Genomic DNA, 16900 nt, shown 5'->3' on the forward strand with positions numbered 1-16900 from the left:
CACGCTTCAGTCACACCTCATTGTTGACAGAGAGGAATGTACTTGTGTGTTGGAGTGATTCAAAATAAAGTAAACAATATGTTTGCACTCTTAGATGTGTGTACACATGTCACACACGTCAGCTTTTACTAGAACATAATGAATGAAGTACCACGTGTGTGTGTGTGTGACACACACACACACACACACACACACACACACACACACACACACACACACACACACACACACACACACACACACACAAAGAGCTCACACACGGGTTTATTTTTAGACTGAGGGAACATTTTAAGCAACATTTAGAAAACCAGGCAGCGGAGGATTCTTTGGATCAAACAACAGAACAGATTCAGGACCAGCTGTGACGCCTGTCTTCATCTCCAGGTCTCTGCTTCATGCCTTTGAATACAGGCAGATGCTTGAACGGCCAACGTCAGAATCCTTTTACTGCGCAGACCTGATCAGAGTGCAGGACTTCATGACGTTGTCCTTTCTCCAGGCGAATACTTTGAATAAACCTTCAGCTTTAGACATCAGATCCGTCTCCAGCTTCGTGGTTTATATTATTTTCTCACTGCATTTCCATCACAGCTGTCTGTACTGATCACTAGAAAAGGGAAACATGAAGACCCATTGATCTCTTCACCATGATGACACTGCGGCTGAAACTATGGGACAAAAAGTGTTGACTGCACGAAACACTGTACAAAATGTGGGGACCAACTTCAACCTAACGTCGATCGACCTCTGACCTCCGGCTTGCTGTCACAGCCTTAGAAAGTCACGCTGGTAATCTAACAAATGTTCCTGAACTACAGCCAACCCTGAAGAACAGACTCACCTCTTCAGACCTGCTTTTAATCTGGAATTAATGTTGTGTTTTATATATTTTAAGTGTGTTTTTGTTATGAATTTTCACCCTGAAAAGTGTCTCAGTGACAAGGTAAAAAAAAAAAATACCGGGCACAACCTCTCTCATCATACATTGTTTTAAATGACACTCACTCTTCGCCATAAATAACACAGCTTTTCCATAGGGTCAAATGACTGTAGGTCTCTGTACTGTAGGTCTCACTATGTATGCGCTCAACTTTATTACTACGCAGCGGAGGTGTATAGCCGAATCACAGCCCCACCCTTGAGCAACCACACAATTTCACTACATATTTTACTTTTGTAACTCTCAATGTTTGTGATAATAGAACTCCTCGTGTACTTGTACAGCCAGCCAGTCATATGTTTGCATTAAGTGGGGTGCTGCTCTGAGGTGTTGAGTGATATTACCTAGGTCTTCTTGAGCCATACACTGTCTTGAGATCTTATCCATTGTATCTTTGTCTTGTGATTTTTGACTGAAAGGGCAAAAGGCTAGACCTAGTTTGGTTGAACTATGTGGCTCCGTCCCTGCTTTTGACAAATAGGTGTGCGATTTGACATGCCAGATTGACTGAAAATTCTAAATATTGGTCATGTTGGGATTGGGTAGGCGTGGTGTTACTTGTTGGTACGTGGGTTGGGGGGGGGCCCATGAGTGCTCAGTGCCCTGGGGCCCCTGGAGGTACTAATCCGGCCTTGCTTTTGTCTGTATTCCTGCTAGACAATTTTCCCAGGATAGCTATATTTTTTTTTCTTAGAATTCACAGTCATAAAAGAAGTACATATTTCAAGGTATGGACTTAATTGGACACTTGATCTATTCAGTGTGCAAAAAGAAAACAAATAAAGATAGATATCACAAATGGAAAGTGACAGATTATTACAATTAGGTTTCACATGCCAGACGTGCAACCTACATGCCTTTCCTAATAATAGTCATCTAGGTGCATTTCTCCATGTTTACTGTAATACAAGTCATATACCCATTCACTTTGCAGTATTTTCTTTTAGACTACACCACTGTTACATAGTGTTAATTTCTACACAAGAATGTAGTACTTTTGTTCATAAGCACTAAGTATTACAAAACAGCATAAACAGCAGACCACATTTAAAATTGTGCTTCTTTGTTTTAAAGTAGCTACACACAGGTTTACAGTAAAGTCCTGCCTGTACCACCATCTAGTGGTTGTGGCCCCGCTCTGTCCACAACCTGTGCAATGACATTTCACTTATGTGCAACAATATAACGCAGATTCATTAGGTCACTAACGCAACGGACCACCACGACCAACATGGAAGCTTTTCCACTCCAAAGCCTCACAGTTTTACCAATAATGTATGACTGACAGGTGATATTGTGGAGGTGCATTTAAAGAAAAACAAGAGAAATGATTGCTTAGCACCAAAGATGGAGACAAAGCAGAAAAAACATAGAATGTGGCTAACCAATCAAATAAAGGTAACAAAACATGTTTCATAGCTGGTGGTGAACCTATAGTATAGTGCCACAATTGGTATCAAAACAGTACCCAGCTGTAATGTCCATAATATAATTAGTAATGCATACTGTTTAGTACCTTGGTAAAACAAGGTACTATACAGGACATGCAAAGTGTGACTCTAACATAACAAATAGTTAAATATAACGATTTAATTATGATCCTGTTTAAACTGCAATAGTAATAATAATCTCCTTTAGGATACTTCAGGGTATTTGTGCTATTAGCCTTTTATCCAGCTACAACAACCTCAGTGTCGAGTTAATCAGACATCTCTCCTGAGACTAAGACAAAGGAAATGATGATGGCTGGAACCGGAACACTTAAGGGCACTTTTTAACCAGAACCCAAGTCTAAAATATATAATCAATCAACATCAGACCCCAGAGACTTATCAATGCTCCTGGAAAATAAAGACTCATATCTCCCATATACCTAAGTAACTGTAGTTATATTGGGAGGATTTTCTAAAATGTACATGTACACACCACACAGAAATGCTTTTAGTACAGTATTTGCCTGGGTCTCATGCCTGCCCCTTCACAGTTATTACCCGCTCATATATTATTAACACTTTAACGTGATAAAGATCTTAAAGCAACACAAATTATGCAAACGTTTTGCGTGATTGTCCCATTTTTCGATAAAATCTGCCAATAATTTGATTGCTATAATGACAACAATATTCCACACATAGGGGTCATAAACCATAAATAAACCCCAGAGGTAGAATTTATGAATTCCTATTTTGTCTCACTTGTAGTGAAGACATTGTGGAAATGTGCAGAATTAAGATGACAGTAAGAAAATAAAATGTATATTCTCTGAAATAAAAACGTCCTAACCAGCAACTTCAATATGTGAACACAGTGTCTCACAAATGTACAGCTCTCATCTTTGTGCTTATGTGTATTCAGGTTGTTTTCTTGAGGATAAAGTGCAAGTGTGTCTCCTTAGTTCCTACACTACCCATAATGCTCATGTGCTTGGTAGTGTAGAGTCCCATCCTGATCTCAGTTTCCCAGAAGGACCTTAACACTGCAACTGCACTGATTCATATGGATTGAAGATATGCACTGTGGAGGACAGCAAGCCACATTGTGACTTTCTGTTGTGTTTGTTCTACTTCTAAGAAGCAGTTCAGTATTCTGAAAGCTAGTTGTAGTATCGTGTGACCCTGATATTACAGTTATATGAGCACTGAAATAGTTCTGAAAATTCTTGTACAGAATGGTGACACTAACCGGTACTCCGTGAGAGCCTTGTAACATTGTCCATGGTGGTGCGTTCGTTTTGCAAATACAGTGAAGCTTTGGGAAAGTGCCATCAGGGTGGCATGCTGGTGTGTCTCAGCTGGGCTGTTGGCTGAGAGCGGGCCAGGCCAGGGTTACATTCAGCTGCTGGTTGTGTTGGATCAGCGATGTGTGTCGATAGTGGAGGACCAACTCTCTCAGGGATGGGTACAGGTTGTAGGGCTCAGCGAAGCCATACCCAGTGGATGTCCTGTAGATCACACAGTGCTTCACATCCCCATCCAAACTGCATGAGACAAGAAGGGGGTTTATAATAATAATATATTAAGATGGCTAGGTCCACCACAGGAAAGGATAGTTTAATCACTCGCTTTTGATAAACATCTTCGATACATTATGTTTAGAGAGGGGCAAAATGTTGTGATTTTTAAATGCTTAAAATATGTAAATTGGGTGTTACTCACACAACAGAGCAGGCAAAGGACCCTTTTTGAGTCTGGCTGTCTCTGATGAGGAAGGTCCCGTCTCTCCTGCCCCTCAGCAGCTCCTCTGCATCCTTACGTTTCATACCGCCAACGTACCAGCTCCTCTCGTCCTGGTCGCTATCATCTGCCAGAGTGTATGGGCTAAAGGGTGGTTTGGAGGTTAGAGGGTTATCTTAGTTAGGAATTATACAGTATTCGACCAGAATAAATAAGGATACTCACTCTTCTTCATTCCTGATACCAAGCCAATCATCTATCTGGCTTTGTCTTGTGCCTTGTTGGGTAAGCCAGCTGAAACATGGACACAACACGGTAAAGAAGGATATGTACTGCGAGATGTACCCTATCATTCCTATTTCATTATATGACATTATTCCAGAAGAGGATACAGAAGGCTTCTCTATCAAGATAGAAAGCTTTGCATTAAAGCAATTAATATACGTTTCCAGAGTATATCATATACATAGACTTTCCTCCACTCTGCCAAAACAGACTATCTTGAACATGAGGTGATGGAGGTTAGACTTACAGCAGGTATTGATCTCTGATCTTCCTGAGCTGCACCAGGTCAGGCTTCAGACAGTTCATTTTCTTATCAACCTCCATGTGAGCCAGCGCTTTATTCCTCAGCTCCTCCTCCAACTTCTTCTTGCTGTTGTGGATCTCCTCCACCCTTGACTGTAGTTCATCTGAATTGCTTTGAATTCTGGGAAGAGAAAAAAAGAGAACAAAGAACTTCAGTAAACACATCGTGGTCTGCTAGTTGGCTGTGAGCATGCTGAATGAGTCAGTAGTGACTGGGATACCATAATGCCAGTAAGGCAGTAGTCTAAAAAGAAAACACTGTAAAAAAACATGTTATTTGCAAACCCCTAGTACTTGAGGTACACTTGGTACTGTGGAAAACAATTGCTTTATCAATTCATGGGACATCATTTGATTGGTTCTTGTGACGTTCTTTTAAATACATAGGATGAGATAAACAGAACAAAGTCACAACATTGGAAAAGAAATGCTGGTATTTTGGGGCTTACTTGTCTGACTCTGTCCTGCTGTCTACTGAGAGGAACATGTCGATGTATTCTTTGCTGTAGCGTTCTTGCGTTTCACACTCCTCTTCAAAGATCCGTATAATTTCATTGAAAGCCTCTATGGCTGTCTGCTTGCTCTGCAGCTCCTGTGGAGGAAAGGCAACACATCTTACTTTATATACAAGGCCTTACAACAACTCTCTGTTGTGTTAGAGTAATCAGAGGTAAAACATTTATCCCAACAATATTTATTTTAACAAATAAAGTCACAAATTAATTCAGTAAAATTAGGTCTTAATGATTACCTGTGAGGTTTGGTTAAACGTCTCAAACAGACAGTCATACTCTTTGCTCTTCTCTTTGTATTGACCCTGAAATATCCTCAGCTGTTCTCCAACTGCATCAATGTCAACCTCCATCACAACCTGCTGCTACAGATAAGCAAGTAAAAACCAAATATTACCAAATCAATGTATAAAGCTCCTTTAATGCGTCTGAACTAACATTACAAACTGTTTGGCACTGTGATATTTATTTACAATTTTATAAAATAGTGTTGACAATTTAAACTAACAGTGAAATGAACTCATCAGTCATTATCCTTGTTTATTTCCCTGCTGTGATTATATGTAGGCCAACAGGATGTAAAAAAAAACAGCAACACCAAAACAATAAATATGACCAACAAGGATAATGTTTTTATATTTAGTACTAATATAGAAGTAACATAAGCCGGCACACGTTCAGTGCTCAAGGTTTATGAACCCACCTGCTGATATCTTGTTATGGGATAGAGGAGCCGTGTGTCTAGTTTAGAGTTGTGCTGGGCCAGTGACTTGTTCTGGTAATACTGGACCAGGTCCACCACAGAGTGAAAAGCCAGTGGCTCAGAAAAGCCATACTTCCCCCCATGATGGTAGATCTTTATCAGTCTGTTGGTGCCACCTTTCCTGTAAAGTCAAAGCAAAGTTATTGTTTTTCTCACTTACTCTAAGTGAGAAAGGTGATTTTGGTTATGCATATTCTACAAGTCTGATCTTAATTGATATTTATTTTGTGTTGAAGAGTTTCCACTTTTTTCACACATAAATATTCTTTAAGAAATGTAAAAAATATATGTTTCACCTCCTTAAGTCATTCAAGAGACAACTGTTGATATTAGACTCAGCTAAGTTGATCAGCATATTTTAAAATAATAATGTCATCCATTTTGAGATCTTTATTTTAGTATTGCATCTCTTTGATAAACACACACTGTTTTCCTAGTAAAGCATCATTCAACTGACCACCCAAACAAAATCATCATTAGATCTTAAAAGTAACATTTTGGCAAAGGGACTTTTTGTGTTCCTGGTATCTTTGAATGTGAAATACAACATTTTAACCCTTAGATGCACGAGTGACTGGACCCTACACTCTTCCATAAGTGGGTCAAAAAGGACCCGTATTAGAATAATATGTGTTTTTATGCAATTTTTGTCATTGTGGTTAAATCACTTGTATAATATTTAGTATTATATTTTGGTTCACACTAGAAATATTTCATATTTAATTTTTCACTATTTAGAATTTTAGAATTTTTTTTTACATTTGGAAAAAAAACGTTTTCCCTTAGGAGTCCATAGAAAATGCATGCGGGTAATTTTTTACCCAATTATGAAGCTTGGGGTATTAATACAAAAACTACAATTTCTTAAAATGTAAATACAATTTTTGAATGGCATGATATCCAAAACATGTTTTTTGATGAATAGCTGGAATATGAAAAGATAACAAATGTTTTATTATAAAGATACTTCAAGAAGACCACCTCACCAGGTCAAAAAAGACCCACTTATGGAACCTTTGGGTAGTAATACAAAAACTACAATTTCTTAAAATGTATTAAATGTACATTTAAAATTTGTATGGCATGATATCCAAAACATGTTTTTTGAGGAATGGCTGGAATATGAAATGATAAAAAAAATGTAATTACAAAGATACTTCAAGAAAACCACCTCACCGGGTCAAAAAAGACCCACTTATGCATCTAAGGGTTAAAGACCTTGCAGAACTCTTCTCAAATGTTGCTGGAGCAAGACAAATGTACTCTAATTCAGACATGGGCAGTATGTCAGCATCGTTCTTGTGGGATCAGCATAGGATGAATTTCAGTAATGAAAATATGAGAGGTGTTTGTTATTGGACTTATCCACTGATGTAAATGCATTGTTTTTGAAATCCAAACTGTTCTCCTGCACAGATCTCTACCATCCAACCAACTGTCTCATCTCTCAATCCTGATAAATATTCAGCAGGAGCCAATTGCAAGGTGTAAGAAAGACAGTAAAGCCAACATTGATTAAAGTTGGAGAGTGTTGGTTCCCTCTGACAAACGCGAGACAGATGAATGGAAAAGCACAACTGAATGGCAAAGGGTGTTATGTTGCTCACCACCGGAGCATTGGCCAAAGTCTAATCAACAAAGCTTTATATCTGAAACCTAGTCCGTCCTGATTCAACTAAAATTAGACAGAAACCAGGAAATGTATAAAGTTACATTATAAAACCAGCAAAACTAAATTTAGACTTTGAAACCAGACAACTAAAGTTAGACTTATAATAACTGAGAATAATACCTGACCTCTGACTACATGTACTAGATTTGGAGGGAACTCAGCCTTCCGACAATATACAGAGTACTCATAATGACTTATTACATTATTAGCTGCTTGAACACTTCATTAAACATGCAGAGCCCGCTTCTAACAAGCACACAAAACATGGAGTTAAAAGTAGTTACCTTAATGTGAGAGTGTATTCCCCCTCAACCTTACTAGAAGCGTCTCGGACCAGGAACGTGCCGTCAGGAGTGTTTCTCATCATCTCATTTACTTCCTCTCTAGACAACCGCAAAAACAAATAAAGTTTTAGAGAGACTTGCAAACAAAGTGTGTTTCATATGAATAAAATATGTAGATAGTGTAAAAACTAAGCAATTTGCATAAAAAAGATCCTTTACATATTGTATTAAAGTCGGGATTTGTGTCAATTAATTTGGCAAATGTAATGTTCCGCACCCACAGAGCAGGGGAGAGTCAGGCACAGCGTTCAGCTGCTTTGTCCACAGCTGCCAACATTTCGCCCAACCCTATTCTGTGTTTTATTAACAGTTGGTGCATCAAATCATCAACACATTTAGGAAAATATTCAATACCTTGAGGTATTTCCCCAGTACCACTCTGCCTCGGACAGATGGCTGTTATCAGAGCAGCAGTCACACGCGGCCATCGCTTTGGTTATGTTGTTCTTGGGTGGAGGTTCTGACCACAAAGGAAATACACATTTTAATTACAATTACAGAAATAGTGCCATTCTTGAATTATTAATAGTGCATATATTGCATCGTCTGGATTGTTGGAGACGAATCAGGCTTTAATTTGTCAAAAGACAAAGAATGGTTAAAACCAATACTACAATCATAATCAATAATAGTCTCTCCATCTTCCTATCCTTTTTCATCCATATCACCATCTTCTTATCAATCAACTGTATGTCATTTTTGTTGTGATTTAAAGAAAGGCAATAAAGGAGCTAGGAATAGGAAAAATACAGTATATGTGCTAAGAAATACATTGTATATTTCAAACAAAAGATATAAAATATGCTAAAAAAGATCTGTTACACTTCGGACAAGCACAACAAAGAAATGTTGGAAAGTACCTCCTTCCTTTACAGCGTTGGTTTTCCGGTCAGTCAACACACCATCCTGATCAGGGGAGGAAAGGTCCTGCAGGAACGCTGTCATCGTGCGAGACTGAGGCTCGCTGTCGTTTTGGCCCATCTCAGGCTCCAAGAACTCTGCAACATACAAAAGCCACCCAGTGTTGCTCCTGATGTCAGCTGAGGCCGGTCTGTATGTTACTGTCTGCACTCGAGGGGGAGTTGAGCACACACTGCTCGCCCACTGACAAGGACTCCAGAGAGAGTTGTCGTTGTGTTGCTTAGTCTTGCACCATGTGGGAGAGTCTGTCCAGACTAGTCTGCTGGCAGGCGACACTGTCTGACTGCCTAAAATACCAGGACGGGCACTCCTCAACACTCGGGCACACTCTGCTACGCTCAGTGCTGCTTAGTGCTCGACCTCGCCTTGCCTTGCCTCGCCTCGCCTAACAAACAACAGCTGTCTGCAGAAAGATGCCATGTGGGCCTGAAGGAATGGAGCTGACAATGTGTTTGTTAGTGTTTATTATCCCTGTGTGTGTTAATGGGGCATTATGAAAGCAGGGGAAGGTGAGAACCTATCTGTCAGGCATTTCCTGAAAGCATTACATTTATGTGTGAATTGTTTACTCCTATGTGGCTATGCAACACATGAGCTGATACATGTATGTTGTGAGTGGCTTGCTGTTGGTAGTTAATGTAACTCATCCCTTCAGCACTTGTGATGGCATGTCAAGAGATGCATTGAATAGCTGCTGCAGACTGAGCTGTATGTTCGTGGAATCATACGTATGCCGTTGTAAAATTAGACGGGGTGTGAAATCATTAACCCAGGGCCTACAAACAGAGGCTCTGTTAAAACTTGCCTGGTATAAAGACCTAAGAAAAGCTCTGCGTGTAATACATCTTGAATCTTGGTGAGTTATTGAACTCACTAAGCCTTTTTAAACTATGTGATCCCAGCTGCTAACATTTCTGGTGGAGTTTTTCAAATTCCCCCGGATAATTTCAGTTTATTGTAGAGTTATGTTATAGCCGTTGGCTTTGAATGATTTGACTTTGTTTCGGAGAAATTTGGATGCTCAGTGACTTCCCAATGGAAATAGTAAAATGTGCTTTGATGTATGTGCAGTTTTGCTGTTCCTTTTTAAAGTTTATAACATGTGCCTTTTGTAGCTTTCATTACAAGGTAAAAAAAAAAGGCAAGATGATTAACTGCCAAATGTATAGAATGTTTCATATTGCACTGTCCTTCATTTTAAATTGCATAAATAAACTGTTGCAGTCAAGAAAAGGGGCCAATCAGACTAGTGTCAAATTGAGAAATCTAGAAGAACTGCCTCATTTAGTAATATTGGTTGAAGTTATTCAAATCAAAACCAAAATATATAACAGTCAATTATTAAAACTGCTCACTGTATAAACACAGTTCTACCAAGTTTTAACTGGAATCACCTGGAGGCTTCTTACCACAGTCATTCTTGGATGTTGTAGTTGACTTATTCCTTAAGATTCTATTAACACAGCCTTGTATCTCGCCATTTATTTATTTTAAATGAAGCCATAACATTTTTGTAGTATGTTACAATGATCAGTGATTTCAAAAGTTTATGTTATACAAAAACCAAAAATTCTGCCTGTAACATAAATAAAAAGTTTGCTTTTTATTTCAAGTGACATGCCGATTTAAAGATGACATTTTACATAATAAACACAGTTAAATTATTGCATTTTCTATACTATAATGCTTCAAACGATTCCAACTTGATGTGAAGTATGATCAGTAGCAATATGTAGGTTCTTTCGTAGAAAGATAAATTTCTTTGGATGCTTATAATTGATTCAGAATAGTAAAAAGTAGGAATCTCGGCATAAATCACTGTTGATTTTAGACAATCATAAACACTGAACATATCACAAATGTCTGAGTGGACTGGTCTTTAATTTAACAGGCAGGGCACACGAAGACGAACCAAACTACAAAACCACCCTAACTTCTATCAACTCATCTCTAACCTTCACATTTTCAATGTCTTACTTTTACTAGAAAATGTTCAATGTTGATACCTAAACATGCTGAGTACAGCACCATATCTTACCCTGAACTGCTGGTGAAGGCTCAGACCCGGTAGCCATGGATATGTCTGTCTGCTGTTGTGATTGGTTAAGCGTTGATGACATCATCACAGAAAGTGCAGAATGAGGCTCAGGATTATCCCCCATATGGTTGATGACCATAGCCTCGTCCCTGAGATGGAGGGATGCTAGTGATGACGTTGTGAAGTCAGCTGGCTGGAGCTCAGTGTCCTCAGCGCTGTTTAGAGTTCTGAGCTGGAAACCCTCTTCCGACATTTTCACAACTCGGACTGAAAAGTGCAGCTAGGTTTTATTGAGGTGGTGAAGCAGCAGGATGTTAGGTGCCACGGTGCTGTTGATCACATAGTATCAGCTTACAGTGACAGTCATGGCTGAGGATAGAGAGGGTGATGGTGCTGAGTTCAAGGCTGCCCTGTGTTGTGGAGGTAGAGCATGTTCCTGAGCCTGAACCCCCGCTTTAACATCATCTCAGAGCAGAGCCATGACATAGCCATGAGATCATGTGTATCACTTTGATGTACTTAGTGGAAGTTTTTTCTGTTCTGCTTCATAGTCATTCTAAAGGGATTCATACCATGGAAAACAACCACAGTTTGTTACTGAACAGCTGACTGCCTGCTTCATAGATGACTTGACACTAGTTATTGAGCTGTAAACCCACCAGAGACTGACGGACTGTAGCACAACTGTCTGTTTCCTTCCTCTAGGATTGCGTATCATCTCATGTCAGCAAAACCTATAACAAAAAAAGGCATAATAAAGTTTGAGAATCAGTACTGTAAAATAGGGGTTTGGAGCCTTTTAAGCATGCAAACATCTGGCCAAATAATATTGTAATAATTTGCACTGTTTCACAACTCTATTGCTATTATTATTAAGTTCCAGACATTCCTCAAAGTGTGTTGATACTCAGTAATTTTGCAAAAAATAAAAGGGTTGTACAGAGAGACAGCAATTTGGGGAAATAGAAGAATATTGTAACCATCATTGTGACCCATTTTTTAACTGAAATGTTTCCATAACATTTATTCTAGGTCTCATATTGATTTACACGTCTGGTTGTTTCAGACCAAAGTGCAAAATGCTGCACATTTTTCAGTACGAAAGCTTTTTGGTAATATTGAGTTTTTGCATACTAAACCAACATTAAGTTAAAGTATATAATTGAGTAGAACATTTAACAGACATTCCTGGCAGGTAATTTCACCCCCTGTTAATGATAAGAGGAGCAGATTGGGTGCAGACCAAGCAGTATGCAGGGATGGGTTGTATCAACCATAATCCACACTCTATGAGTAGTAGTGATTGAAAATGTCTTCTTTTTACTTTTTTGTACAACTTTTACGAAATTCCCAATCCTAAATGAAATACGAAAACATTACGGTAATTTTTCAGTCAAAAAAAGATGTGTAAGAGTATTACAAAAAATGTAATACATGAATTAGCAATTACATAGAGTATGTGCGCAACAGACAAAATCTGCTCTTGCATAATAACTTGAAACATATGTATTACAATGAAAATGATGTTGCCTCAGCACTGGATCCTATTTGTCCCAGTAGCAAAATGTAACATAAAATATACAAATACAAAAATACATAATAAAATGTACTCTCTCACAAGGATTTCCCTGAATTGTATCTTTCCCTCTAACATAGCATTTATTTATTTAGTGACGTCCTTGAAATTTAAAAAAGGAAAATTTCTCTGCATGTAATGTTCATAGGATTTAGCATTTTTGGGAAATCTGAGTTGACATTTTTTTTTTTATGACTGTTATATCATGAAACCCATTGCATGGTAAATAATTCAGGCTAAATCCTCTTCCTCTCGCAAGCATCTGGGATTAGTCAGCGGTTTATTATCCTCCTATACCCTTAAAATGTGACAACCTATTGAAGAGACGTAATATGGGAGTATCCGCCCTACATGAAGAAAATTATCTTAACTTCATTTTCAAATCAAAAATCTAAATCTGATTTTAATTTGGGATAATTTTGGAAACATGCTTGATCTGATCCCATAAAAAATATACAATGTTAACAGAAAAACGCGTCATAGTTGCTGTGCACTGCAACTATGACGCGAATTTACTTAATGTACTAAATATGGACAATTATTGCTTCTTAACACTGATTTTAGGATTCAGAGGTATCAAAAAAGCTTTAGAAATACTGGTTATGTAACTCAAATGTATTTTCTCTGTATTTGTACTGTTAATTGAAGGATACATTTATATGTCTGTTTCTATAAAAGAAGTACATGTGAAATAAAAATTGAAATACAAAATTACTGAGTTATGCAAAATTGAAGATTAACAGTCCAAGTGTTGAAAATGGCGTCGGCGTTAAAATACTTTCATTGGTATGCAGCCATGAAGTCTTCACGGCTTGATGTTCAGTGGACATTTTGTCCATTTCCTGTTTAGACGATGGATAAGCATGATTTCAACAAACTTGTGCAACCTATTTCACTGTGTAAAAAGAAACCATACATTAAAACTATTTTTTTTAATAAATATTTAATAAACTTGCTGTAAGATCAACATAAGCAAAAAACAACTGATCAACGTTACTAATTCATGTTTGTAAGAAAAATGTGCTGTCCCAAACTAGGTTGTTTTTGAATAATTACATAAACCAAACAAAGTAAATTAAGTTTCCTCTGCTAATGCCTCATCATTGGATTGGCCGATCTATAACGAAAAGTGTTGGTGAGAAGCAAAGTTGGAGACATAGAAATTGTTGGATTTTGGATTTTATCGCAGCGAGTGTCAAGCTATTTCAAATCGTTGATCCACCATTCAACAGAAAATGACAAACGTATTTATTTTTGATGATGACCGTCCTCTAAACATGTTTTAGTTTTGAAGCAATATTCGGTCGTATCTGTTATCGATTAGTGTTGTTTCCCAAAAACGGGACAACTGATGTACGCCATATTCCCCCAAAGCCTTCAAGCTTTCCATCGTCCCATAGCTGAGCTTCAAATGACGAAGAGATGCAAAGGCTGAACATGCACGGAACTTTCAAAATGGCAACTTCTTGTGTAGATAACATCTAAACGACCCAACAAAATTAAATATCATGAGGAAACTCAGCAGGACGAACAGTTCGCACCTACCTGGGCCAAGACAGAAGGGACCGGGCGGCAGAGGAAGCCAACGTTTCATCACATCCACAAAGCGGCGAAGAGAAGAGGATGGACGCACACGTGGCTCAGATCAAACCAACCACCGGCCTCGGTCCTCACGCCATCCAATGTCCCTCCACCCCCCCACTCCTCCCATCCCGTGCTGTCTCTCCTCCTGTGTCCTCCATCTTTTAAAGATCCTCTCCACTTGGATGTTGTCTGTCCCCTCTGAGTGCCACATTTTCCCACGATGCCATTCCTCTGGGTAAATCCTCTTCTCTTCACTGATACATTTCAGGTCTTCATGCAAATCAAGCCTTTTCCAAGACACTTCCTACTTAGTTTTTACTTTTGCATGCATTGCGAAGAATCCAAAAACTATACTGCACTAGGGGTGCAGTACAAAAAAACCTATGTAACTATGAACAAATCTAGAAAAAACATGTAGGTTTAAGACCTTGTGCAGGTAAAGGAAAGGCAAAAGGAAAAGCAGCTCTACTCCTCGTTCTCCTCGCAACGTAACTCTTTTTCACAGTTTGAGAGCACTGTGGATGCACAGTGGGGGGACACAAGCATGAGAATGAGTCAGTGGGAAAAAAACCTTCAATATAAATAAATAAGGGAAGGATGCCACTGTTGCTATACAGAGCGAGGGGCTTAGTGGTCTCCTGAAATCCTATTGGCCGGCCTGTTGCCATGTGCTCAGGAGTCAGCAGAGATGCTGCTAACAAATCAAGGAAATGTTCTAATATTAGACTGTATGTATCTAGGCAGCAGGAGCCCCTGACCTCTCAACTCAGCCAGCGTTACGTTCCACTTCACAGATCAGCATAATGAAAGAAGTGGTGTGGAAGTAACCGGTTAAACATTTTTTTTACGGCACTGTAGACAAAACAGCAGACACAGCCCCCCACCACCCCAAGTCCCTCCATGATATCCCATTATCCCAGTCTGTACAGTTACAAGCCGACAGAGAGGAAACACAGATTCATCCTCTGTTGATGTCTGATATTTATGAAATACATACTGTAGATACACGTTAGGATTACAGTGGTTCTGTAGACAATTTGTCAAACATATATAGTTTGTAAAATATATTTTGTAATCATGTTGAAATCATGATATTTTTCTAATGTTGTCATGAAATGTCCAAGGTCCATGCATTAGAAATTAAACATATAGTCACTAATGAGCAGAAACAAAAATACATTTACTTTTAAAGCATGCTGCCTTTTGCTTTTGTTATGCATCCTATTTTACCTATAGCCTGCCTTTGTTATATACTTAAAAATATCTAATCAGCTTTTTTCATTCTGTTGATGTTTAGGAAAACAATCACCAAAACATTTTCGAAAGACCCATTGCGAATAGCTCCATCCTTATTTCTAATCTTTTCTGATTATTTAGCATTGTTGAACAAAATTTGCAGCAAAACCATCTTTAGGATTGTATTAAATAATGAGTAATGTTTTTACTTTAAAAGAGAATGCACTTCACATTTACATTTAACAGATAATGTCTCCGGTAGTTGCTGATTTAGTTTACTATGCGGTGCTTCAACAGCTGGTAAGTAAATGCTCCCAATACAATGGTGACTGATGACATCAAGGTTAACTAGAGAATGCAATTCCTGAAGAAATTGCTAGTGGGAATGCTTTATGCTGAAAAGCTGACGCTAAACTGCTATGCTGAAATGTAACGTGTAAGAAGAAAGTGAAGAATATAGATTGAAATTATACATGAACACTGGGGGGCTTGAATGTGTGATAAGAGAAGAAAATAAAGTAAAAAAGCTTGGAAAAGTAGCAGAATATTTGAACTGCAAACTATTGAACTAACTTGATGGCGAATGATCTGTCGCCATGGCAACGGTATTTGATGACACCCCATAATACGCTTAGATATGTTGATGGCTGCATCGTTACCAAACCTGTGAAGTTTTGGGCTGTTAGGATCCTTTTCACTGAAGTTATGAGAAAACCGTGTTTCATGGCGAGTATTGTGTTGCTATGGCAACAGCATTTGAAGAAATCTCAAAACTGTCCCGTAGATGTCTTCACGGCTGGACTGTTAGCACACATGTGAAGTTTGAGCACTTTTTGAAAATGTTCATAGGAGTTATAGCGACATCATGTTTTATGGCGAGGGATGCATTTCCATGGAAACGTCATATGATGACACCCCATAATTGACGTAGAGCTGTTGAGGGCTGGACCATTAACCATTATCTAAAGTCTGGTGCTGTTTTGACCCTTTTCAAAGGCGTTACCGACATCATGTTTTATGGCGAGGGATGCGTTTCCATGGAAACGGCATATGGTGAGATCTCAGATTTGGCGTAGAGCTGTTGAGGCATGGACCGGTGATATACAAGTGAAGATTGGACGTCGAATGGACTTACAGCCACATCATGTTTCATGGCGAGTGGTCTGTCGCCATGGCAACGACATTTGATGACACCCCATCATGCGTTGATGGCGTTGATGGCTGCATTGTTACCAAACCTGTGAAGTTTTGGGCTGTTTGGAGTATTTTCACTGAAGTTATGAGAAAACCGTGTTTTATTACATTACTCTCTCTCTTCTCTCTCTTGCTCTCCCTCTCTCTCTTCTCTCTCTCTCTTCTATGTCTCTTCGGCATATGATGATGACACCCCATAATTGACGTAGAGCTGTTGAGGGCAGGACCATTAACCATTATCTGAAGTCTGCTGCTCTGAGCATGTCAGTCATGGGAGCCTGCCTGCAGGCAGCAGTCTCAGGACACCTGCACTCTGAGGACACCTCCACTCTCAGGACAGGAAGTGCACGCTAAGAATT

At 38.9% G+C, this 16900-nt stretch overlaps 1 protein-coding gene and 1 long non-coding RNA gene across 4 annotated transcripts in view; one reads left to right on the plus strand and one right to left on the minus strand.

The window, feature by feature from the left end:
- The first annotated feature begins 1259 nt into the window (after positions 1-1259).
- The window catches only part of LOC104946914 (uncharacterized), a 19050-nt gene continuing 3409 nt past the window's right edge, over positions 1260-16900 (plus strand). The window contains exons 1-2 of the long non-coding RNA XR_798508.1: positions 1260-1336; positions 9865-9870. This is a non-coding gene — a long non-coding RNA (uncharacterized lncRNA). The remainder of the gene's footprint in view (positions 1337-9864; positions 9871-16900) is intronic.
- On the minus strand, positions 1511-14172 carry LOC104946911 (phosphatidylinositol 3-kinase regulatory subunit gamma-like). Of its 3 annotated transcripts, XM_010772818.1 has the most exons (13): positions 14073-14172; positions 11611-11685; positions 10952-11280; positions 8853-8990; positions 8347-8452; positions 7933-8031; positions 5917-6097; positions 5453-5578; positions 5151-5293; positions 4646-4822; positions 4339-4407; positions 4096-4257; positions 1511-3917 (listed from the first exon to the last, which is right to left on the minus strand). In XM_010772818.1, exons 3-13 carry the CDS (start codon positions 11202-11204, stop codon positions 3728-3730), a joined length of 1644 nt encoding a protein of 547 aa, XP_010771120.1. In that variant the 5' UTR covers positions 11205-11280; positions 11611-11685; positions 14073-14172; the 3' UTR covers positions 1511-3727. The 3 variants fall into 3 exon arrangements, with proteins under 3 accessions (XP_010771120.1, XP_010771121.1, XP_010771119.1); XM_010772819.1 differs by having other exon boundaries at positions 5453-5575; positions 10952-11685; XM_010772817.1 differs by having other exon boundaries at positions 10952-11685.

This window comes from Notothenia coriiceps, unplaced genomic scaffold (assembly GCF_000735185.1).
Source record: "Notothenia coriiceps isolate Sejong01 unplaced genomic scaffold, NC01 NC01_scaffold00011632, whole genome shotgun sequence".
Classification (NCBI taxonomy): domain Eukaryota; kingdom Metazoa; phylum Chordata; class Actinopteri; order Perciformes; family Nototheniidae; genus Notothenia; species Notothenia coriiceps.

Coding starts and splice junctions, on each gene's coding strand:
- LOC104946911 (XM_010772818.1), bottom strand. CDS start 11,204: ATGTCGGAAGAGGGTTTCCAGCTCAGAACTCTAAACAGCGCTGAGGAC. Junction 5,579..5,916: donor CCATAACAAGATATCAGCAG/GTGGGTTCATAA, acceptor GCTTATCTGTAG/CAGCAGGTTGTGATGGAGGT. Junction 5,294..5,452: donor CGTTTAACCAAACCTCACAG/GTAATCATTAAG, acceptor TTTCCTCCACAG/GAGCTGCAGAGCAAGCAGAC.